The 25,811-nt window shown below is 44.9% G+C and overlaps 1 protein-coding gene across 2 annotated transcripts in view; it reads left to right on the forward strand.

The window, feature by feature from the left end:
- The first annotated feature begins 3,841 nt into the window (after positions 1-3,841).
- The window catches only part of irx4 (iroquois homeobox 4), a 31,797-nt gene continuing 9,827 nt past the window's right edge, over positions 3,842-25,811 (forward strand). The window contains exons 1-3 of one of the 2 annotated variants that reach the window (XM_003219816.4): positions 3,842-4,123; positions 20,349-20,484; positions 22,931-23,188. In XM_003219816.4, coding sequence (XP_003219864.2) covers positions 20,440-20,484; positions 22,931-23,188 — 303 coding nt within the window. In that variant the 5' untranslated portion in view covers positions 3,842-4,123; positions 20,349-20,439. Of the gene's footprint in view, positions 4,124-6,996; positions 7,552-20,348; positions 20,485-22,930; positions 23,189-25,811 lie in introns of those variants that run through there. The other variant, XM_008108889.3, reaches the window with a different exon arrangement.

Raw genomic sequence — 25,811 nt, forward strand, 5'->3', positions numbered from 1 at the left:
CCCAACTGAGCATACAGGCAGGGTTTCAGGGTGATTGCCCTTTGGCTCTGGGAGTTGTAGTTCACCCTTAAACAGGCAGCACTGGACCCAGCCGACAATGTATCTGGACCAAACTTAAGTGATATTTCCTCACAACCCAAAACAACACAATGCCATCTACTGATAACCCGGGCACCGCAGGGTCCCCAAGCTAGTATATAATAAAAGTCAGTGTTTGTATGTTTGTATATTTGTATGTTTGTATGTATGTATTTTCCATGATGGTCCCAACTTTCAGAGAGCACTGTAACTCCCACAAACAACAGATCTGGGCCAAACTTGGCACACAAACCACCCCCATGACCAATAGAACATACTGGAGGGGTTTGGGACTGATGGACCCTAGATTCTGGGAGTTATAGTTCACTAATATCCAGAGACTACTCTGAACCCAGCTGATAACGCATCTGGACCAAACTTGACACACACGCCCTACATGGCCAATTTTGAATACTGGTGAGGTTTGGAGGGAACTTGACCTTGAAATTTGGGAGTTGCAGCTCAGGGATTTATAATTCACCTACAATCAAAGAGCACTCTGAACCCCACTGATGGAATTGGACAAAACTTGGCATACAGAACCTCCATGACAAACAGAAAATACTAGAAGGCTTTGGTGGGAATTGAGTTTGGGGAGCTGTCATTCACCTACATCCAAAGAACACTCTGAACCCAACCGACTATGGATCTGGGCCAAACTTGGCACACAAACCTTACATGGTCAACTTTGAATACTGGTGAGATTTGGAAGGAATTTGGGACATTTGGGAGTTGTAGTTGCTGGGATTTATAGTTCACCTACAATCAAAGAACACTTTGAACCCCATCAGTGATGGACCTAGATGAGACATGGCTCACAGAACCCCCAGAAACAACAGAATATACTGGAGGAGTTGGAGACTGGGGAAGTAACCTTGATTTTGGGGAGTTGTAGTTTCCTACATCCAGAGAGCACTGCGAACCCAGCCACGATGGATCAGGACAGGACTTGGCACACATACCCAAAAGAGGCCAACTTTGAATACTGGCAGGGTTTGGGGTGACTGACCATGGAATCTGGAAGTTGTAGTTCACCCACATCCAAGAACACTGAACCGGATCTGGGCCAAACTCGGCACACAGACTTTCAATACAGGCGGGGTTGGGGCACACAGACACAGCATGGCCAACTTACAACACAGGCGGGAAATGGGAGGTAATTGATATTGCATTCTGGGAGTTGTAGTTCACCCGCATCCAGAGGACACCGAACCCAGCCAGTATGGACCAAACTTGGCACACAGACCCAACGTGGCCAACTTTGAAAACTGACGGGGTTTGAGGAGAATTGACCCATGATGTGGGGAATTGTAGTTCACCCACGTCCACATGCATTTTCTAATGGGAGCATTCATAAAAAAAACAAAAGCAAAGACGGATCTTTTTCTAATAAATAGCATGACATATTACCTAACATCCAAAAACAAACAATGCCTTGTTCAGATAACATGGGCATCGTGGGGTTGCCGTGAGTTTTCCAGGCTGTGTGGCTCTTTTCTCTCCTGACGTTCTGCCCATACAATCCTTTGTTGGGAGGTGTTATCTGGCCCTGATTGTTTCATGCCTGGAATTCCCCGGTTTTCAGAGTGTTGTTCTTTATTAGCTGTCCTGATTTTAGAGGGTTTTTTTAAATACTGGGAGCCAGATTTTGTTCATTTCCTTGGTTCCCTCCTTTCTGTTGAAATAGTTCACATGCTTGTGGATTACAATAGCTTCTCTGAGTAGTCTGACGTAGTGGTCGTTGGAACAACACTCTGAAAACAGGGAAATTCCAGACATGAAACAATCAGGGCCAGCTAACACCTCCCAACAAAGGAGTCCCAGGGGCAGGAACCAGCCAGGCTTTGAGGCTGTAAGGCTTTTCAATGCTAATGAAGGTGATTAATTGAAACATTCACACTTGCCTCCAACACACAAGAGTTCCTTCTCCCACAGATATATAAACCTCCCTTGCCTAGTTTCCAATGGATATCACAACCTCTGAGGATGCCTGCCATAGATGTGGGCGAAACGTCAGGAGAGAATGCTTCTAGAACAGGCATGGGCAAACGTCGTCCTTCCAGGTGTTTTGGACTCCAACTCCCATAATTCCTAACAGCCTACCGGCCTATCAAAACACACAAGGGGCTGAAGTTTGCCCATACCTGTTCTACAACAGTGGTTCTCAACCTGTGGGTCCCCAGATGTTTTGGCCTTCAACTTCCAGAAATCCTGTATCTTTGTTTTTAGTTTTTGACATGTGTTTTAAACAGTTATACTTTGTTCTGTTTTGGGCTGCGCCCCCATGTTAGCCGCCCCAGTCCCTTGGGAAGATGCTGGCGGGATAGAAAAATAAAGTATCAGTATTATTTATTATTATTTTATTGTATGACAAAGCAAACAAGATAGACATGCTGGATTTCATATCACAAAATCACAAGTCGAACACTTCCCAAGCGTTTAGGACTGTGTGATGTATTTTCAGATGATGCGTGCAGATCCCAGTAGGGTGGCCTTTTGCAGTTGACAGATCGTAATTTTGTCAATGTCTATTGTTTCCAAATGCCGGCTGAGAACCTGCACTGGTTTCTGCCAGAGTCTTTGAAGTTCAATCTTGAGGTCCTGATAGAGGCTGAGTTTTTCCTTTTGTTTTTCGTCAATGCGACTGTCACCTGGGATGGAAACATCAATGATCCAAACCTTTTTCTTTTCCACAACTGTGATGTCTGGTGTGTTGTGTTCCAGAACTTTGTCAGTCTGGATTCGGAAGTCCCACAGTATCTTTGTGTGCTCATTTTCCACGACCTTTGCAGGTTTGTGATCCCACCAGTTCTTTACTGCTGGGAGGTGGTACTTGCGGCATAAGTTCCAATGAATCATTTGGGCCACATAATTGTGCCTCTGTTTGTAGTCTGTCTGTGCGATTTTCTTACAGCAGCTGAGGATATGATCAATGGTTTCGTGGGTTTTCTTGCAGAGTCTGCATTTTGGGTCATCAGCTGATTATTTTATTATTGTTGTTGTTATTATTAAACTGGGTGGGATTTCTGGGAGTTGGAAGCCAAAACAACCTAGGGACCCACAAGTTGAGAACCACTGTTCTAAAGCATGGCCGTAAGGTAAAGGTAAAGGTTTCCCCTGACGTTAAGTCCAGTCATGTCTGACTCTGGAGGTTGGTGCTCACCTACATTTCTAAGCCGAAGAGCCGGCATTGTCCGTAGACACCTCCAAGGTCATGTGGCCGGCATGACTGCATGGACCGCCGTTACCTTCCCGCCGGTACCTATTGATCTACTCACATTGGCATGTTTTCGAACTGCTAGGTTGGCAGAAGCTGGGGCTAACAGCGGGCGCTCACTCCGCTCCCGGGATTGAACCTGCGACCTTTCGGTCTGCAAGTTCAGCAGCTCAGTGCTTTAACAAACCACCGGGGCTCCTCAGAGCATGGAAAACTCACAGAAATCCATGAAAGCCTTGGACAACGAATTTGGCTCGCGGAAACAAGGCTTGGGGAGAAAGCTTTAGCGGAGACACCTTTTCCCCGTGATAACTCTTCCAGGAATGAATTTCCTTTCCGAGAGGTTGCTTTCTCTCACGTCCTGTTCTTAACTAGGGGTCGTTTCTCGGTGGGATGTTTGTAACTCGGGGAGAGAATCCGCCCCTTCTGGCTCTCCTGGAAGGAGGAGGAGGAGGAGGGCGAGGGGCTGACCCAGGTTGGGAAAGTTGCGCCCAGGAGAGGGAAAGGAGGAGGGGGAGAGAAGAGGAAGGAGGGCAGCGCTTCCCACGTCACTCCTCCTCCGGTGGAGGGCTGGAGCAAAGCGATTGCGGCGCCTGGGGACCGGAGGCGCTCGCTCGCTCGCTCGCTCACTCACTCTCCGGACCTGACTGACTCCAGCTTGGGCTCCTCTCCGCCGCGCGATGTCTCCATTAGCGCGTCGCCTCCTCCTCCGCCGCTGCCGCCGCCGCCTCTCCGCCCCGCAAAGCCAGCCGGTGCGAGCCAGGCGCAGACATGGAGACCAGCCCGCGTTGCCCCGGAGAGCCTAGGCGCGGCCCCGATTGACGCCAGGTAACCGGGAAGGAGGGAGGGAGAACGGGAGAGGCGCCCACCTACCTGGGAAGTCAGTCCCGCGGCTCTCCCTGCCTTCCTTTGCTGGGAAAGGCTGCCTTTCTTCTATACCCCCCCCCCTCAATTCTATCCCGCCTCACAATCGCCTACCTTTTGTCACAACCTCGAGGTAAGGTTTTGTCACAGTTCCCGCGGTCTCTGGGGCCAGGAGCCCAACTTCCTAGGACGAAAAGGTCCCAAGGAAGCGAGATGTTGACTTCTGGGTGGAGAAAAAGTTTGGGAGGCAGAAAGTCCAGTTTAGTCTATGGAACTGACCTGCGGAAAAGGGCCACTCTTGGAAGGAAAGGAAGTCAATAGAGGATTGGTGTGAATTTTCTGGGTTGCATGGCCATGTTCAAGAAGCATTCTCTCCAGACGTTTCGCCCACATCTATGGCAGGCATCCTTAGAGGTTGTGAGGTCTCAGGGTTGTTGTATGTTTTCCAGAAGTATTCTCTCCTGACGTTTCGCCCACATCTATGGCAGGCACCCTCAGAGGCTCTGAGGTCTCAGGGTTGTTGTATGTTTCCCGGGCTGTATGACCATGTTCCAGAAGTATTCTCTCCTGACGTTTCGCCCACATCTATGGCAGGCACCCTCAGAGGCTCTGAGGTCTCAGGGTTGTTGTATGTTTCCCGGGCTGTATGACCATGTTCCAGAAGTATTCTCTCCTGACGTTTCGCCCACATCTATGGCAGGCACCCTCAGAGGCTCTGAGGTCTCAGGGTTGTTGTATGTTTCCCGGGCTGTATGATCATGTTCCAGAAGTATTCTCTCCTGACGTTTCACCCACATCTATGGCAGGCATCCTCTGAGGGGTTTTTTTTCTCGTGTCAGGAGCAACCAGAGTTGCTTCTGGAGTGAGAGAATTGGCCGTCTGCAAGGACGTTGCCCAGGGGACGCCCGGATGTTTTGATGTTTTACCTTCCTTGTGGGAGGCTTCTCTCATGTAACCACATGGAGTTGGAGCTGAAAGAGGGAGCTCATCCACACTCTCCCCGGTGGGATTCGAACCTGGCAGCTTTCAGGTCAGCAACCCAACCTTCAAGTCACGAGGCTTTTATCCCCTAGGCCACCGGAGGCTCCATCCTCTGAGGTGTGAGGTATGGAGAAACTTAGCAAGGAAGGTTGTGAGGTCTGTTGAAAACCAGGCAAGTGGGGTTTATATGCCTGTGAAAGGTCCAGGGTGGGAGAAAGTACTCTTGTCTGTCTGAAGAAGGTGTGAATGTTGCAATTGGCCACCTTGATTAGCATTGAATAGCCTTGCAGCTTCATCTATGGCAGGCATCCTCTGAGGAGATATATATAATATATACCTCTGAGGCAGGCATCCGCAGAGGAATATATACCTCACAACCTCTGAGGATGCCTGCCATAGATGTGGGCGAAACGTCAGGAGAGAATGCTTCTGGAACATGGCCATACAGCCCGGAAAACTCAACAACAACCCAGTGATTCCGGCCAGGATAGCCTTCGACAACACATAGTTAATAGAGGGTTTCTTCCCGAGCCTGGAGCTACACATTGCCATTTAACTGCAGTATATGGCCAATGTACATCCATACAACGGAGCTCGGGCTGCATTATACGGGTCTGCACTGAACAAATCATGCAGTTCTATGCCAATGTAGATCCAGCCTGGGTAGGAGGCAGGATCCGAGGCGTTTTTCTCCTTTCTCGGGGTCGTTCCACACAGCCCTATCACCCAGAATATCAAGGCAGAAAATCCCACAGTATCTGATTTGATCTGGATTATCTGAGTCCACACTGCCATATATTCCAGCTCAAAGCAGATAATGTGGGATTTTATTCAGCTGTGTGAAAAGGGCCTCAGATGAGAATAACTCGAAGATAAAGCGTGTCCCCAGAGGGAACCTGGAAACTCTGCTCAGGCTGGATCTACATCGCCATATAATTCGGATTGTCTGCTTTGAACTGGATGATAGTCTACACTGCCATATAGTCCAGTTCAAATCAAATAATATGGTTTTCATATGGCAGTGTAGAAGGAGCCTGGATCTACATTGCAATATAATCCGGATTATGAAAGCAGGTGATTCTGCAGGGCTAGATTATCCCGATCAAAGCAGATAATCTGGAATTCATATGACAGTGTAGAAGGGGGCCTGGATCTACATTGCCATATAATCCAGATTATTAAAGCAGATGAGGTCACTGCTATATAATCCCCTTCAAAGCAAATAATCTGGATTGTATATGCCAGTGTAGCTGGGGCCTCACTTGCCGAGAATTCAGTTCTTCCGAAGGAGGCTGGTAGTAAATAAAGGACAGGAAATAAAGAACAACACTCAGAAGACAGGGGAATCTCAGACAAGAAACAATCAGGGCCAGTTAACACCTCCCAACAAATGATTCCCTCAGGCAGGAAGCAGCCAGGCTTTGAAGCTGCAAGGCTATTCAATGCTAATCAAGCTGGTCAATTGCTACACTCACACTTGCCTCAGGCAGACAAGAGTTCTTTCTTCCACAGATATGTAAATCTCCCTTGTCCTAGTTTGCAACAGACCTCACAACCTTTGAGGATGCCTGCCATAGATGTGGGCGAAACGTCAGGAGAGAATGCTTCTGGAACATGGCCAAGCTCATGGTGGTAATTGTTTGTGCCGCAATCGCACAATCGGAGATATACTTGTATAATGTGTGTATACTCGCATAGACTTGAACTTGGACTTCTTGGTACTTCGGAAACCAATTTGTAGGGGAGTGAGGCTGGATATACACTGCCAAATAATGCCCTTTGAACTGCATTATATGGTCAGTGCCAAATCCAGTTCGGACTGCATTGTATGGATTTGTATTGACCACATAGGTGGAGATCCAGCCTGACGTCTAAGTAAAGTGAGTTTTTGGAGAAGTCAAGCAAACCCCGCTGGCCAACAGATATCTCCCTGTTGTTGGCATTTGGGGAAGGCTTGGCAATCGGGGAAGGGGGTCAACCTCTTATCAAGTCTGACCGAACAGGACAAATCATTCCGACTGGTGTGCAATGTCTCTTTCACGGGGGGAAATTCGCCCAGAGGGACTCGCTCGGGAAAGTGTGACGCAATGGGTTATGCAAGGCTGTTTCAAACTGTTCGGAAACTCCACTGCGGGTTTGCAGTTGGGACTCCGCAGAGGTTGGCATTCGAGTTTCTTCGGGGCAAGGAAATTTCCAGGATTTTCGGTACCTTCGAGCTTCTTTCCCATACTGCTTGGAAGCAGAGGAGCCCGGCTTTACGCTCGAAAGACAAATATAATAAGAGCCGAGAGAAGGTTCCTCCTCCCGAGGAAGTCTCTGCGCTTTCCTTGCGGATTCAACGCCGAGGAAATTATAGGCATGATTGAGAAGAAGAAGAATCTATATACATGTCAATAAACTTCTGTTAACTGGTGAGTTTGCGGAGGGATGGCGCGGAAAGAGAACCACACCTTTGGGCATTTTGTTTGGGGCTGTTGTTGTGGGTGATACTTAGTCATTCCTTTTCTTACCGAGGTCCCCCTGAGTGTGGGACAGAGTGTGGCTCCGTTTTGTGCGAGGCGCCGTTCCTTGCTGTGTTAATAAATCGAGGTTGTGTTTCTGCGCCGTCAGAAGAAGAACCCAAAACAACGCATCCTTCCCCTTTTTCTCTGGACCTTAAATGGGAAGCAAGGGAAGCTGGAGGAAAAGAGGGACAGTTAGGATCCTCTGAAGATGCCAGCCACAGATGAAGGCGAAACTTCAGGAGGAAGTGCTGCTAGAACACGGCCGTACAACCCGAAAACCACACTGTTCCACCCAATTGAAACAGTGCGGGTTAGATCAACTTTCCAGGACTAAAGCTAGGAGAGGAGGGGGATGGGAGTGAAAAGCGGCCCAACCTTTTGCACAGGGGGAAAAATCCATATTATTATTATTATTATTATTATTATTATTAATATACTTTGGAAAGAGAAGGTGAGATCCTTCGCCGGAGACATAAAATGCGGAGATTGGTATTGTTGTGTGCCTTTAGGTTTTCTTGGCAAGATCTGTTCAGAAAAGGGTTGCTGTGAGTTTTCCGGACTGTCTGGCCATGTTCCAGAAGCATTCTCTCCTGAAGCTTCGCCCACATCTATGGCAGGCATCCTCAGAGGTTGTGAGGTCTGTTGGAAACTAGGCAAGTGGGGTTTATATATCTGTGGAAGGTCCAGAACTTTTGTCTGTTTGAGGCAACTGGGAATGTTGCCATTGGCCACCTTGATTGACATTGAGTAACCTTTCAGCTTCAAAGCTTGGCTGCTTCCTGCCCAGAGGAATCCTTTGTTGGGAGGTGTTATTGTTTCATGCCTGGAATGCCTCTGGTTTTGAGTGTTGCTCTTTATTTACTGTCCTGGTTTTTGAGTTTTTTAAAATACTGGTAGCCAGATTTTGTTCATTTTCATGGTTTCCTTCTTTCTATTAAAATTGTTCATATGCTTGTGGAGGTCAGTGGCTTCTCTGTGCAGCGTGCAATTGTGTTTGTTAGAGTGGTCTAGCATTTCTGTGTTCTCTAATAATATGCTGTGTCCAGGTTGGTGCATCAAGTGCTCTGCTATGGCCGACTTCTCTGGTTAGCTATTCAATGCGAATCAGGGTGGCCTATTGCAACATTCACATCTGCTTCAAACAGACATGTGTTCTTTCTCCCACCCTGGACTTTCCACAGATATATAAATCCCATTTGCCTAGGTTGTTGTATGTTTTCCGGGCTGTATGGCCATGTTCCAGAAGTATTCACTCCTGACGTTTCGCCCACATCTATGGCAGGCATCCTCAGAGGTCGTGACATCACACCTCTGAGGATGCCTGCCATAGATGTGGGCGAAACGTCAGGAGAGAATACTTCTGGAACATGGCCATACAGCCCGGGAAACATACAACAACCCTGTGATCCCGGCCATGAAAGCCTTCGACAACCCATTTGCCTAGTTTCCAACAGACTTCACAACCTCTAACGATGCCTGTCATAGATGTGGGCGAAACGTCAAGAAAGAATGTTTTTGGAACATGGACATACAGCCCGGAAAACTCAAAGCAATCCAGTGATTTCGGCCATGAAAGCCTTCGGCAACACATTGTTCAGAAGAGGTTTGCCGTTGCTTTTCTCTGAGGCTGAGAGAGTGTGACCCACCCAAGGAGACTCTCCAGAGTCCCGACAAGGATAAGGTCATCCAAACAGAAAAAGGCATGTGGCAGGGAGCTCAGGGCGCATTTGGAGACGCCAGTTCTGCTGGCTAAAGTTCAGTGGCCCTTGGCCCCAATTTAAAATGACATCCTGTGTGGCAGAGAGTGGGGAGGAAGGGGGAGAGAGGGAGGGAGGGAGGACCTGCCTGGCTTCAGAACCAAACAAGATCCTCTCTGCCCGCGCCTTTGGATTTCCAGAGGAGGATTCTGGACCTGTATATCCTTCTCTGACACTAAGCGCCCCATTTGGACGTTTTCCCTTTAAGAGGAGAGAAGGCGCACGCTTCCGTTGCCCCCCAGGCGCTAATCTGGGTGGCCAATTGCAACATTCACACTTGCCTCAAACCGACAAGAGTTCTATCTCCCACCCTGGTCATTCCACCGATCTATAAACCCCACTTGCCTAGTTTCCAACAGACCTCACAACTTCTGAGGATGCCTGCCATAGGTGTTGGCGAAACGTCAGGAGAGAATGCTTCTGGAACATGGCCATGCAGTCCGAAAAACTCACAGCAATCCAAAGAGTTTGCAGCCTGCAGGAGAAAAAGGCATCTCTCTCCTATCCCGTCAAATTTGCTGCTGAGATCCTTTTGCGGGGTTGAAGGGACACCCCGAAAAAACCCACCCGAACACTTGTGAAGCGAATTAAAACAATCAGGATGGTCCAAATCTGGATCCTGAGCTCCTGGGGGAGCTTGGGGGGTGTACCCCATCCTCACCCCAATCATCCAGAGTAGGAGAGCACAAGGTGTGTGCCAATGGAGGTGGATGAATCAACCCGTTCTGCTTTCAATTGTTTATGGATCTTATTTATCTTAAGATCGCTGTCCTTTCCTCCCGTTTCTATATATGAACAATTCACAGCCATAGATGCAGGGGAAAGTCAGGAGAAAATGCTGCTAGAAGTGGGCCATACCGTCCGAAAACTACACAACACCCCAAGCCGACGATTTTATACCGCTGGGCCCATAACTCTTTATTGGGTAAAGTGAGCTGTTAGGCTCAAAATAAAATATGAAGCTCCTATGTGGAAACAATGTGTTGCCGAAGGCTTTCATGGCCGGGATCACAGGGTTGTTGTATGTTTTCCGGGCTGTATGGCCATGTTCTAGAAGTATTCTCTCCTGACGTTTCCTCTGAGGATGCCTGCCATAGATGTGGGCGAAACGTCAGGAGAAAATACTTCTAAAACATGGCCATACAGCCCGGAAAACATACAACAACCCCATGTGGAAACAGTTGTGGCGGCAGACATAGGCTGGATCTACACTGCCAAAGAATGCAGTTTGATCTGCATTATATGGGTCTACGCTGAGCATATCTGCATGTATACAGCATTGTAGATCCAGCCTTAGACGAAAGGCTTACGTTCTCATCTGGTGTGCCAACGCAATTGGGTCTGCTACAAGGGAAGGCTGCACTGCCAAATAACGCATCATATGTTCAGTGTAGACCCATCCAATGCAGCTCGAACTGTATTATCAGCGTTCACACTCATAGGATGCATTATGTGGCAGTGTAAATCCAGCTAGAGGCATGGGGTCGAGGGTTAGGGTAGAAAATCCAGCTCTAGCGCCTTGTCTTTTGTAACGTGGAGGGAACCAGGCGGGAGAGTCTGACTCCCGAGGAAGCTCTCTTCTTTCTCAGGGATCGGGGCCTCCCCTCCTCTCCGGGAAGCTGCTTTCCCCTCGGTCCTCTCGGAGCCCAAGCGTTGCCTCGGTAAATTATAGCAATTACGCCGCCGCGATGATGATGATAATAATATTCGGTGTACTGCGGTCTCCAGATAGTCATCCATCACCCTCAATCGAGCTGTCAGAGCCGGCAGATTCGTCCCTGGGAGGCAGCGAGTCTTCCAGCTGGGGAGAAGGAGGCAACATCATCATTAATTAGAGGCTGACCCGGGGGCTCTTCGCATGTCTGAACCCAGGCAGCAAGTCTCCACTCCTTTCCTCGCCTCCTCTCCCTGAGCCCCAGCTGCCCTCCCTGCTAGAAACACACTCACACCGCTTGCAAACTCTTAAGGAGAGTCTGGCTAACTGGCCTACTGCAAGTTTCCCCAGTCAAGAGACTCCCATTCTGAGACTTTCCCATTTTATTTCCCCTCTCCCAATTTTTTATGTTTTTAATATATTATATATATATATTATGTACTTTATATATATTTATGTATTTTATATATTTTTTCTATTTTCTTTTTTTCTATTTTATTTTTTTTTTCTATTTTATATATATATTTACATATTTGTATAGTGTCCGCCTGCTCTGGTGAAGCGGGTTAAACCGCTGAGCTGCTGAACTTGCTGATCGAGAGGTGGGAGGTTCGAATCCGAGGAGCGGGGTGAGCCCCCACTGTTAGCCCCAGCTTCTGCCAACCTAGCAGTCCGAAAGCATGCAAATGTTAGTAGATCAATAGATCTGGCGGGAAAGTAAGGGCGCTCCATGTAGTCATGCTGGCCACATGACCTTGGAGGTGTCTACTCACAATGCCGGCTCTTGGGCTTAGAAATGGAGATGAGCACCAACCCCCAGAGTCAAACACGACTAGACTTAATGTCAGGGGAAAACCTGTGCCTTCAAGTCCTTTCCGACTTATGGTGACTGTAAAGCAAGTCTGACCAACCATGCAGCTGTGGACAAGTCTACATAGAGACCACGAAATGCAGCATTGCCCAAACAGGAATCAAGGAACATGAAAGGCATTGCAGACTAACTCAACCAGAGACGTAAGCCATACCAGAGCACTTGATGAACCAACCTGGATACAGCATATTATTTGAGAACACAGAAATGCTGGACCACTCTCACAACCCCTATGTCAGACTGTGCAAAGAAGCCACTGAAATCCACAAGCATGTGGACAAGTTCAACAGAAAGGAGGAAACCATGAAAATGAACAATATCTGGCTACCAGTATTTTAAAAAAACTCTAAAATCAGAACAGTAAATGAAGAACAACAGTCAAAAACAAGAGAATTCTAGACAAGAAACAATCAGTTTTCCCCTCCCAACATAGGATTCCCCCAGGCAGAAATCAGCCATGCTTTGAAGCTGCAAGGCTGAAAGTCTGACCAAGATGTATTTGCCTTCATCTGAGGCTGAGAGAGTGTGACTTGTCCTAAGTCACTGGGTAGATTTTCCACAACTGACTCTTGACTCTCCAGCAGTCCAAGGTTCAAGCCACCCTTGTTTGTATATATCCAGGCGTGCAAGTTCTGGAAGGAAAAGCCTGGCTTGAAGCGATAGGGCAGGAAGGTACTCACTGGCAGTGTTAGTCTTTCTAAACAGCTTCCTACTTTTATTCCTTAAGCCTAAGAAGATTGTTTAAAGTCCTCCTCCATAAGGATCTTAGGGCACACATGTCACTAGTAAAAACATGTTTGGAATTAACACAATGTAACAAAAACTGAAAACTTTTCTGTTCCTGGTTTGAAAGGGTTATTTCAAATTTAGTTGCATGGTGCTTACTTTGAAAGTTGTACACTTGGTTTTTGTGGCTGCCACAAACTAGGTTGAATTGGTTGAGACTCTATGAGATATTCATTAAAAAACTAGATCGAAATATGCTGCAGGATGTCCAGCAAAAAAACAAAGTTTTTGCAGTTTAATCAACTTTTGGTGTGTTTTTATGATAGAACCAATTATAGGAAATGACATTTATAGCCCAGTGTTACATAGTGGTTATTAAATATGTACTGTATCATTTCAAGGCTAACCAGCTTAACTTCTTATCCCCTCTGTGATCACTTACTTTGGAATAGTAGGTTGATGAAAAATATTGCCTTCTGTTTACTATTAAGAGAGAATTCTATATCCAATGTGATTCTATGCAGGAAGTGAGCCCCACTGAGTTGACCAGGGATTTATTCATAAATAACTGTGTACATAATTACAAGCTATGTCAAAGGTTGTTCTAGGATTAACCCAAGAGGCTAGAAGTAAATTCCAATGAGCCTTGTTCAAAATAAACATAGTTGGCAGTGAGTTTACATTAGCTGTGGGATTCATGTTATGCATGCACTTGATGTTCTTTGACTCCAGCTCCCAGTTGTCTTGGCTAGGCTGCTGGGATTAGCTCTCCAATAGTATCTATGGGACTTGCATGATTCTCATCTCATATATATCTTGGTCTACCTATCCCATGGCTAAGGGGAACTAATAGGTTACATATACAATCCATGCAAGCTACCATCCCCTTTACCCAGAGGCCTACACTGTTTGTGTGCTCGGGAAAGAACCACTGAGAACACAAACATTGCAGCTGAGCTTCTGTTCATTCCACTTTCCAGAACAACAAACTGATATAGTGTAACCTCAAAACCTTGGGGTTTTTTGGAAGTCAAACTGAATTGAGTTCCTCCCCACCACGCTAAACATGCTTAAACACTGGATTTAATTATATTTAAGGAGCATTTGTTTGTAAAAGTTTTCATCTGAGCGTTTTTATTGCTCTTTCTTTCTTCTACCTGGCCCCAGGACTCTGATGGGCTGAGATAAAATTTAGATTAGTATCTAACAATTAGATTTTGCCTTTATGCCTACAGAGCTGCTCTCACCCCTAAAATCTGGTGAATTTCCAAGAAAATAACTTGTCATGCATGCTCTTGTCCGTGTACTCAACTTAAAATGCCAGGAATGAACAAATTCATAGGAGCTGAGGCCACAAGAGATTCTAAGGCCCCAAAGGCTACAGTATTTAAGTTTATAGCCCAGACTGTTGAATGCAGCTTTCTATACCATTGACTATGCTGGGAATTGTAGTCCAACAACATCTAGGGTGTTACAAAATACCTGCCCCTGTTCTAAAGGCTCAGGACTTTTGACTCTTCCAGACTGTCCAAAATATATACAGTACTCAGCAGCAATCCAACTCCAAAGACCTTAATAGACATATTGCTATTAATCCCAATGAAATAAGGAATAGTCTTCCAAATAAGCATATCAGTACCTTGGACTAGCCAAAGGATCAAAAATGTCAAGCATTACTTCCACTTTGCTAAAACATTATTAAAGCAATATTCAACCATTAGTCTGAGTCAGAGTAAATCAACTGAATCCATCAGATTTACCCAAGTGTTGACATGGCAAGTATGTCATGATTCACTGTGTCTACTCTACTTAGAACTAGATTTGGCCTTTAAGCCTACAGATCTATTCTCATTCCTAATGTCTGGTGAACTTCCAAGAAATTAACTTATTCTATGTGCTCTTGTTTATACATTCAAGTTGAATATGAATCCAATGTAGTGGCTACCCAATGTAGAGGGTCCTTGGTATCCACTGAGGTTTGGTTCCAGGTTCCCTGTGGATACCAACATCTGTTTAAGTCCTATTGCACACAAAGACATAGTAAAATGGTGTCCCTTATATAAAATGGCAAAACCAAGGTTTGCTTTCTGTATTTTACAAAATATTTCATGCATGAATGATTGAATTCATGGTAACAGATATATACTTAGGCAAATCCATCAAAATGAGGAAAGAGTGAACTTCTCCCTCTTACATCCTCTCAACAGTTAAAATAACAAGATGGATATGTGTAGTAAGAGAGAAGATTTTTAATGCCTCAAACCCATCCCTCTGGAGAACTAGAATGTTTACTCACTTACTAGACATCCTCCTATGACCTAATTGCCTGTGTTTGGATTTTGGAATTGCTTGTGTTGTTGTTTTTCTTACGCACCTCTGGGATTAATAGCTATTTTAAAACCACACTGTTTAAAATATCAACAGTTATTGTTAACGTATAACTCCAACAGAAGCAGGACAGGGGTACGCAGACAATGAGAAACTCAACTAGGCCCAATTCTGCCTCCTGATTTTGTCTAGGCAAGAGCAATCTCATTTGTTGCAAAAAGAGGATGGAACTGTCTGACCTCATTATACCATAAATGTAACCTATTCCTGGGATTTTAAGGTGATCACTGAAAGACAGAGTTAACAGTTAATATTGGGAGAGGGTAGGTGATCTAGATTATATGGCATGGATAGTAGATTATCCTAGATTGCAACTCAGTATTTAGTGATAAACATTTGTTTAAACAATTTTTGTGGCTCTTCATGTATCAGATGAAGAACATGGATTGAAAAGGAAGGGGTTAAATCCAGTTTATTTTCTCTAAGAAATGTGAGGAATAACATGAGAGGAAAGGGACCAGAGAGAGGATAGCACACTTGAGGTAGCTGTCTTCATATGAGTTCTAGAAAAAAACATGCCAAGTCGATGATCTGGGCCCATAACCTCCCAAAAATATTAAAATTATTCAGTAGCACATAGTACTTTGCCAGACACCCAATTAGATCAAGACAACTCCTATGTAGCATCACCACCATCATTCAAAATGTTGAAAGACAGCACCAGACCAGTTTTACTACAAAGAACATAGAAACAGCCTTACATTGACTCAGCCCATCAAACTTAATATCCACTTTGACCACAGCTCCCCAGTATCATCCCTTGCCTGGACCAATCTGGAGCTCCTGGCCATTGCTTATTGATCTCCTATCCAAGCATCTACTAGGCCAGGTTGTGTTTAGATTTCCAAACAGGTGAAATCAAATGCATTCATGGTAGTAATAGTGAAATAATATAGTCTAAGCTAGGAACCAGGATGTCCCTTCATGCTATCACTTTGATTCTAGGATGTTTGGGCAAGATGTAAAGACAGACCTGGTAACATTCAACTGTCCTACAAGGCTATTGTTGGAGTCTTAAAAACAAAAAAAACATGCACATCCTTTACAATTAACCAAAACACAACAGTTGAGAGCTGTTCTTATAGATTTGTACAGTTTCACTTTGTTAACTTGCAGAAATGCTATCAAAATATTCCTGAGATAATGATCTGCCTAAATGTTAGTTCCAACTGCTCCAGTTAACCCACTAGGCCCTGTGTGTGTGTATATGTGTGTGTGCATATATATGTATGCATGTGTGTGTGTGTGTATGTGTATGTAGAAATTCCATTTATATTATATTCCTGAGATAATGATCTGCCTAAATGTTAGTTCCAACCACCCAAATTAACCCACTAAACCATGTGTGTGTGTGCATGTGCACACATATGTCTGTGTAGTAAATTCCATTTATTTATATTCTCTTCCTGAAATAATTATCTGCCTAAATGTTAGTTCCAATTTCCCCAATCAACCCACTAGGCCATGTGTGTGTGCATATACCTGTGTGTATGCATGTGCTTGTGTGTGTGTGTGTGTGTGTGCAGCAAATTCCATTTATATTCTATTCCTGAGAAATTATCTGCCTAAATGTTAGTTCCAATTTCCCCAATTAACCCACTAGGCCATGTATGTGTGCATGTACCTGTGTGTATGCATGTGCTTGTGTGTGTAGCAAATTCCATTTATATTCTATTCCTGAGAAATTATCTGCCTAAATGTTAGTTCCAACTGCCCCAATTAACCCACTAGACCATGTATGTGTATGCGTGTGTGTGTGTGTGTGTGTGTGTGTATATATATATGTGTGTGTATGTGTGTGTGTACAGTAAATTCCATTTATGTTATATTCCTGAGATAATTATCTGTCTAAAGTTTAGTTCCAACTGACCCATTTAACCCAATAGGCCATGTGTGTGTGTGTTTGTGTGTGTATGCATGTCCATATATATGTGTGTGTGTATAAAAATACATTAAATGTCATTTGTTTCCTTAGGTCTAAATTGTAGGGCTTACAAGAGGACATTGCCCAATGTATGTGCAGGAAATGCTTTAAAAAGTCCTGCAAGTCTGCATAAGCCTCAGCGGGTATTGAGGGTAATGATAAGAACTGTCAAGTAGCCGGGTCCCTTTTGTTCTTCCTGCGATAAACAGGCCATTCAAATGTGTGCTTCCCTCCTCGTTTTGCTGGGTATCCCCGAAGCAAGGACGAAATAGCCACCTCTATAAAAAAAAAAAGAAGTCGAATGAAGCTGCTTTTTCAATGCCTAGGCCAGCAGTCAGCAAAAGAAGAAGAGATTGGATGTTCCTCCCAATTGCCTGCGCCTTTTATCCTTCCTTCCTTCACAGGAGTTTGGGCGGCGGGGATCGGGAGACGAGGGGACCCCAGATCAGGCCGGTTCCCCGTCCTCTGTGCTGGGTTTTGTCCGCCTCGGAGCTCCTTTCAATAGCTGATTCTTTCCAAAGCCTAGCCGAGCGCGCCTTTCTCTCTCGCTCGGCCTCATTTGTAACTTAGTCCGACTGATGGATATGGAGGCAGCAGCTCATTAATTAATTTCTAATTAAAAGTACTGAGCTCCCCTCCCTCCTTCGGCTTTTCCGCGCCTGCGCAAAACAGACCTCTGGGAACGGTTTCCTGTGGAGGAATGTGGGAATTCATCAGCAACTGAATATACTAGAGAGGTTTGGGGAGAATTCACCATGATTTGTAGGAGTTGTAGGTACTGGGATGTATAGTTTGCCTGCAATCTAAGAACATCTGAACTCCACCAAGAATGGATCTGGAACTCACAGAACCCCCACGACCAACAAAGGATACTGGTGTTCTTTGGAGGGATTTGTAGGAGTTGTAGTTCAGCTACATCCAGAGCACATTATGAAACCAAACAATGATAGATCTGGACCACACTTGGCATGCATACCCAATATGCCCAAACTTGAATATTGGTGGTTTTGAGGGGAGTTGACCTGGACATTTTGGAGTTGTATGTACTGGGATTTATAGTTCATCTGCAATCAAGGAACACTCTGAAGTCCAAAGGTGAAATTGGACCAAACTTGGCACAAAGATTCCCCATAGCCAGCAAAAAATTCTGGAGGTCTTTGGGGGAAGTTGGCCTCGATTTGGGGGAGTGGTAGTTCACCTACATCCAGAGAGCACTGTTGTTGGGGTAATCTCTGAGCGGTTAGACTCAATTTAACCCTCTCTGGGGGAGATTCCACCAAAAATATAGCAGAGTAGCAAAAGTAAATTTTCAAATGCAGCAGTTACTTACACATGGTGAGCAAAGAGAAGCCTTTGTCTATTTAGGATGGCAATGGAGTGCAGAGTCTCAGTAAAAGTTCAAAAAGCATTTATGCAGGTAAAAAAAATTCCATTGTAGATAGAAAGGCTTGGGAGCTGTCTAGTCTACTCTAGACTAGTTTCTAAGGAAAAATAAGAAAGGAAAAATAACAAACATCTAGATAGTTACATCTTGCCTGGAGGAGCAGCAAGGTGGTGTTGTTAGCTTGAAGAACAAAGGGAGAAGAATGAACCAAAATGGTTCCAACCTCATGGTCCAGTTTATTGGGGCCATAAAGGATATTCTGACCAATGAGAAGTTAGTCTCCTGAAGATTCACATTTCTACTAACTTCAAAGTAAGGGATGTGACGTAAACAGGATAGAGGGAAACACAGTAAAGCCTATCTAGGCATGCTTTGAAACAGGGAAAGGATTCCCTCAATCTAATTCTATCATCTATCTGACTATATTTAGACTTGAGTAGTCCAGGGTGATTCCCAACAACTGTGAACCCAAACACTGATGGATCTGGACCCAAATTGGCACACATACCTGATATGCCGAAATTTGATTACTGGAGGGGTTTGAGGGGAACTGACCTTCCTTTCTGGGAGTTGTAGTCAGAGCCGGCCCTAGGTATTTTTCAAGTGTAGGCGAACAGAATTTTGGCGCCCCCCCAAACCAATCACTGAAAAATAAAAGCGTTGGATAAGCAAAAATGTTGGATAATAAGGAAGTATAAAGGAAAAGCCTATAAAACATCAAATTATATTATGATTTTAAAAATTAAGCACCAAAACATCATGTTTTACAACAAATCAATAGAAAAAGCAGTTCAATACATGGTAATGTTATGTAGGAATTACTATATTTGCAAATTTAGCACTAAACATTGAACAGGGATATAGGGCAGTGTGGACTTAGATAACCCAGATAGCCCTCAGTATTAAAAAAAACTCTAAAATCAGGACAATAAATAAAGAACAACACTCTGAAAACAGAAGAAATCCAGACAGTAAACAATCAGGGACAGCTAACACCTCCTAAAAAAAGATTCTCCCAGGCAAGAAGAAGCCAGGCCTTGAAGCCACAGGGCCATTAAATGCTAATCAAGGTGATTAATTACAACATTCACACCTGCTTCAAAGAAAAGTTCTTTCTCCCACCCTGGACCTTCTACAGATATATAAACCCCACATGCCTAGCTTCTAAGTTCCTACAGACCTCACAATCTCTGAAGGCCCCAAAGGTGGGCTTGCGTGGTGCGAAGGTGGGTCTGCGCCGGCCGGAAGGCCCAGCGCGGCCGCTGGAAGGCCCGAAAGAGAAGGAGGTGGAGAGTGGTGCCCTCCTCCCAGGACGATGGTGCCCCCGGGACGATGGCGCCACAGGCAAATGCCTATTTCGCCTTATGGTTGGACCGCCTCTGGTTGTAGTTCACCCACAACCAGGGAAAATGTGACTCCATCGATGATGGACTTGGTCCAAACTTGGTACACAGAACTCCCATGACTAATTTAATCTACTAGAGGGGTTTGAGGGGACTGACTCACCGTCGTGGGAGTTGTAGTTTACCCTACAGCCAGAGAGCACACTGAACCCCACCGATGATGCATCTAGAGCAGCCTTGCCCAACATAACAAACTTTAAGGACTGATGGATTTTCTGGGGGTTAACTCGTGGTGTGAGTTGTAGTTCACCCACAACCTTATGCATTTTGTACAGTTAAGAATTGACTTTTTCAAATAACCCAGGTACCCAAGCTAGTATATACATATATTTCGCTACCCAACTGTGTGTGTATGTGTGTGTGGTATATGTATATGTATGTTATATAGACACACAGACCTAGTCCAACTGCAGTCATGCCTCGCTGTGATGCGTGTTGCAGAACCGCCCCGCTTCTCCTTTAGAAAGATTGCGAGCCGTGTTGGGGTCTGATCAATGTTTTTCGGGGGGGGGGAGAGAGAGAGAGATACTCCTCCCCATGCATTTTTAGGCTCAGGGCCATGAATTTTGGTTTTGTTTTGTGTTTGCCCCCCTTCAGCCCCTCGGACGCTCGAGAGAGAGGAGGGCAGAGCGGACCCCGACGCCTCTCCTGATCGCTCCTGGAACCTGGGATCCCCCTCCCCGTTGCCATGTCCTACCCCCAGTTCGGATATCCCTATTCATCCGCACCTCAGGTAAGAAGGTCTGCCGCCGGGATCGGGTCGTTTCCACGCTTTTCCCTTCCTCCGCGCTCTCTTTCCAGCCCTAGCCGATCCCTCTCTACGAGCAGATGGGTTTGCAGGAACGGGGTCTATTGAAAGTGTTTGGGGGTGTGGGGCTGATTCCCATCAAAGGTCCACGTTCTCCAGTTTAGGCAGCAGATCCTATTGGGTATCAGAGGCATTTCATGGCAAGCAAACAGGAGAAGAAGAAGAAACCCACCTTAAAGTGCTTCCTTCCTTCACACTGCAGGGTTCAGGACTTGAACTGCTCTGGCTGGATTCAATAGAATTGTAGGAGTTGTCGTTTTGCAAGGTCTTTAGCCTTCTCTGGGCTTTTCCACACTGCCTTTTACCCCAGGATCTGATCCCAGATGATCTGCTTTGAACTGGAATATATGAGTCCCCACTGCCAGATAACCTGGGATAAACAGACAATCTGGGACCCAGAACAAGTATTTACCTGTTGACAGTGATAAATGATACTTCTCACAAGCTAACGCAACCTCTCTGTTCCCAACCTCTTTTCCTGTTTTCTCATCCACAGCCCATCCATGAGTTAAACTAGATGTAAATAAATAGTCTTAGACCCCTTCTACACATCTGAATAAAATCCCACATTATATGCTTTGAACTGGATTATATGGCAGTGTGGACTCAGATAACCCAGCTCAAAGCAGATATGTGGGGATATTCTGGGTTATGTGGCTGTGTGGAAAGGCCCTGGGACAATGTGGAAGGGCCCTCTGCTAAGGTGCGCTGGTGCCTCGCCAAACTACAAATCCCCAAAATTTCATTACCATTGAGCCCTGGTAGTTCAAGTGGCAACAAACTGTATCCTTTCCACAGTGTAGATGTCCCCAAGGAGAGTGGGGTTGGGTGAGATGCAAGACAGCCAACAGCAAATCTAGTATTGGGTTGGTGTGAGTTTTCTGAGCGGTATTGGCCATGTTTCAGAAGCATTCTCTCCTGACGTTTCTTCACCCACATCTATGGCATGCATCCTCAGAGGTTGTGAGGTCTGTTGGAAACCTGGCAAGTGAGGTTTATATATCTGTGGCATGTCCAGGGTGGGAGAAAGAACGCTTGAGGGCTTGAGGCAAGTGTGAATGGTGCAATTGGTCAGCTTGATTAGCATTGAATGGCCTTGCAGCTTCCTGCCTGGTGGAATCCTTTGTTGAGAGATTGTTTCATGCCTGGAATTCCCCTGTTTTCTGAGTGTTGTTCTTTATTTACTGTTCTCATTTTGGAGTTTTTTTAATACTGGTACTTCTCACCCCGAAGGGGACTCAGGGCGGATTACAATGAACACATATATGGCAAACATTCAATGCCAACAGACAAACATCATACATTAGACAGACTCAGAGGCATTTTTAATATTTTCCCAGCTTTACGATTCCGGCCACAGGGGGAGCTGTTGTTTCACCGTCCAGTAGTGGCTGTACTTCCGCATTCCTTTCCTCGTGTTTTGCTGGCGGTTTTATGGTGTTGTAAATTAGCCTCCCGCATAAAGCGTCCCTAAATTTCCCTAATTGACAGGTGCAACTGTCTTTCAGGGCTGCATAGGTCAACAGCAAGCCGGGGCTATTAATGGTCGGAGGCTTAATCCGACCCGGGTTTCAAACTCATGACCTCTCGGTCAGTAGTGATTTATAGCAGCTGGTTACTAGCCAGCTGCGCCACAGCCCGGCCCCTTCTTTCTGTTGAAATTGTCCACACACTTGTGGATTTCAGTGGCTTCTCTGTGTAGTCTGACATGATGGTTATCAGAGTGTTTCAGCATTTCTGTGTTCTCAAATAATATGCTGTGTGTGTCCAGGTTGGTTCAGCAAGTACTCTGCTATGGCTGACTTCTCTGGTTGGATTAGGTCAGCAAATAAAGAACACCACTCAGAAAACAGGGGAATTCCAGACAAGAAACAATCAGGGCCAATTAACACCTCCCAACAAAGGATTACCCCAGGCAGGAAGCAGGCAGGCCTTGAACCTGCAAGGCTATTCGATGCTAACCAAGCTGGCCAATTGCAACATTCACACGTTCCACAGATAGACAAAAGTTCTTTCTCCCGCCCTGGACATTTCACAGATATATAAACCCCACTTGCCTAGTTTCCAACACACCTCACAACCTCTAAGGGTGCCTGCCCTAGATGTGGCAAAACATCGGGGCAGAATGCTTCTGGAACATGGCCATACAGCCTGGAAAACTCACAGCGACCCAGTGATTCCGGTCGTGTAAGCCTTCGACAACACATCCCAGGATTCCATAGCCTTGAGCCATGGCAGTTCAAGTGGTGCCAAAAGGCAGTTAGTTATTCAGCAGTGCAAAGCTGACTGGATCGGAGAAGGACGCCTTCCCCTTTGCAGCCGCGCCTCAGCAGGCCCTCAATTCTTTCTTTTTGTCTGTCTGTCTGTCCAGTTCCTGATGACCACCAACTCCTTGACCACGTGCTGCGAAACCAGCGGCCGGAGCCTGACCGATTCGGCGGCAGCGGCGGCGGCCTCTGCGCAGGCGCCGGTCTACTGCCCGGTCTACGAGAGCCGGCTGCTGGCCACGGCCAGGCACGAGCTCAACTCGGCCGCCGCCCTGGGGGTCTACGGGAACCCCTACGCCAACAGCCAAGGCTACGGCAACTACGTCACCTACGGGACCGAAGCCTCCGCCTTCTACTCTCTGGTAAGCCCCCGGGGCAACCGCCAACGCGCAAGCGCAGCATCCCAGTGGTGCTAAAACCCTAGCGATATACCCCAGACTCTAGAGGAAAGGGGCGGTCAGGAAAAATGTGGCAGTATCTTTAAGATTTATGGTCCCCTCCTTCCACATTTGCTGGTTTGACTTATGGTGGATTTGATGATTAGTCACTGTTTCTTCTCTCTAGGGCCCCTTACACATTGCCCCCATATCCCAGGATCCGATCCCAGATTATTTTGGAAAATAACTGCACCCAGTCTCTGGGCACATTTCCTTTTGGAAATAAATGGCAATCATAACCTTACTGAAAAGAAAAAAGATGTTATATCCGTTTGGCAAAGGTGAATCTTCATGAACATGTGAAGACCACCTTTTGAAAACCACTAGTCAAGAAAAGCATGGCCCTGTTAGGAGTCAACCCTTTGAACAAGTGATATTCACAAGCATTCATGCAATGGCACAAAGGTAACTCAGCTGTTAGACTGAAGAACCATGTCTTTGAACTGCCAAGGACAAAGACATGTCACTACAGAAATATATTTGGTAAGCAGAAGACGGTTGTTTCTTTTAAGCTGAAATTGCAGTTGCAGTTTTAATTGCAGTTACCCAAAAACATTTCCACTCCCTTGAAACTTCTTAGTTTAAAATATGCACTCAGAGATAAATAAACAAAGTCTTCTTTGAAAAATAACATAACTTGTTTACTCATAAATATCTTGTATTAATTCACCATACATGCACATTTCTTGTTAAAGTTCTGCTACAGATGAGATATAGCTTCTCTGTGTTGAGAACACAAGGTATCATTTTTAATCAATAGTCCATAGTCTTTTAGTATAGTTGTAGTCACTGAAGTCCATAAGCATACATGCCTGTATTCACCTCCACTGAGGTCTAAAGCAAACTTATTCCATTGAAATCCAAGCACATACATCTGCTTTCATTGAAGACCAAACACATACATGCATCCACCTCCACTGAGGTCTGATGCAAACACTCAATACAAAATGGAGTCCTGAGTCTGAACATGCTCTGTACAATCACATGTCTATAGTCCCTCCCACACCAAAGAAATACAGTCAAACTGGAAAATCAACATATACAGTAGAGTCTCACTTATCCAACATAAACGGGCCGGCAGAATGTTGGATAAGCAAATATGTTGGATAATAAGGAGGGATTAAGGAAAAGCCTATTAAACATCAAATTAAGTTATGATTTTACAAATTAAGCACCAAAACATGTTATACAACAAATTTGACAGAAAAAGTAGTTCAATACGCAGTAATGCTATGTAGTAATTACTGTATTTACGAATTTAGCACCAAAATATCACGATGTATTGAAAACATTGACTACAAAAATGCGTTGGATAATCCAGAATGTTGGATAAGTGAGACTCTACTGTACATATAAATCAAGTTAGCAAATATATACATTAACAAACAAATAGTGAGAGGCTTGGGAGGTAGCACTTTCCAACAGATTATCTGTTTGTTCCAGGTTATCTGGCAGTGGGAATTCATATAGTCCAGTTTAAAGCAGATAATCTGGGATCAGATCCTGGAATATAGAGCAGTGTGGAAGGGGCCTAGGAATCTAGCTCCTCCAATACAACTTCCTCTGGAAAGTCACACTGGAGGACGGAAAGAATCCGAGGCAAAACATTTTTAATCAAATCTTTTTATTGTATATTATTATTATTATTATTATTATTATTATTATTATTATTATTATTATTATTATTATTACTCGGCCTTTCTCCTCATGAGACTCAAGGCTGCTAACATTCCACATTAGACAAGTTTAAAAGGTGCAATACAAAAGTTAAAAAATAAATAGCAACAGTGAGTTCAGGAGACAAATATAGATACTAAAATAACTAACAAAACAAACACATTACAACATCCTAATGAATCCTCCTTCCCCACCCACTACCTCCTATGACATTTTAATCACATCTGAGAATAACACTGTGTAATATTGTTTTGTTCCTGTGTTATAAATGTCATTTTCTAATTGGTTCTATCATAAAAGCATGGGAAAAGTTTATTAAACTGCCCAAACTTTGTTTTTTGCGGGACACCCTGCACCATGTTTTACACTAGTTTTTCAATTAATATCTAAACCAATTCAACCTAGTATGTGGCAGCCACAAAAACAACGTTTCTAGAGTATAAGAACTACTTTTAAAGTACCTACCACACAATTAAATAGGAAGTAATACTCTGAAACCAGGAACAGAAATTTTGTCAAACTGTTTTGTTCTCTCTAGGAATCTCTAGCTCCTCCAATACAACTTCCCCTGGAAAGTCACACTGAAGGACCTAAAGAATCCTAGGCAGAATAATCAGATCTACAAAAGTCCAAACCTCGGATGTAAGAGGGATAACCATGATTATAAAAGGAGCTAGATGTCATTTTATGAACTATAATTCCTGTATTGCCCATAATTAAACATTATGACTAAAGCTGATGGGAGTTGTGATATAGTGACATCTGGAAGGCTGTAGTTTGCTCTGCTTCATCAGGATAGTAGGGTTCAATTTTAGATAAAAGGCTTGTAAATATGATGTCTGACTTTAAAATGCCCTTTAACCTTTCCCCA

This window comes from Anolis carolinensis, chromosome 4 (genome assembly GCF_035594765.1).
Source record: "Anolis carolinensis isolate JA03-04 chromosome 4, rAnoCar3.1.pri, whole genome shotgun sequence".
NCBI lineage: Eukaryota > Metazoa > Chordata > Lepidosauria > Squamata > Dactyloidae > Anolis > Anolis carolinensis.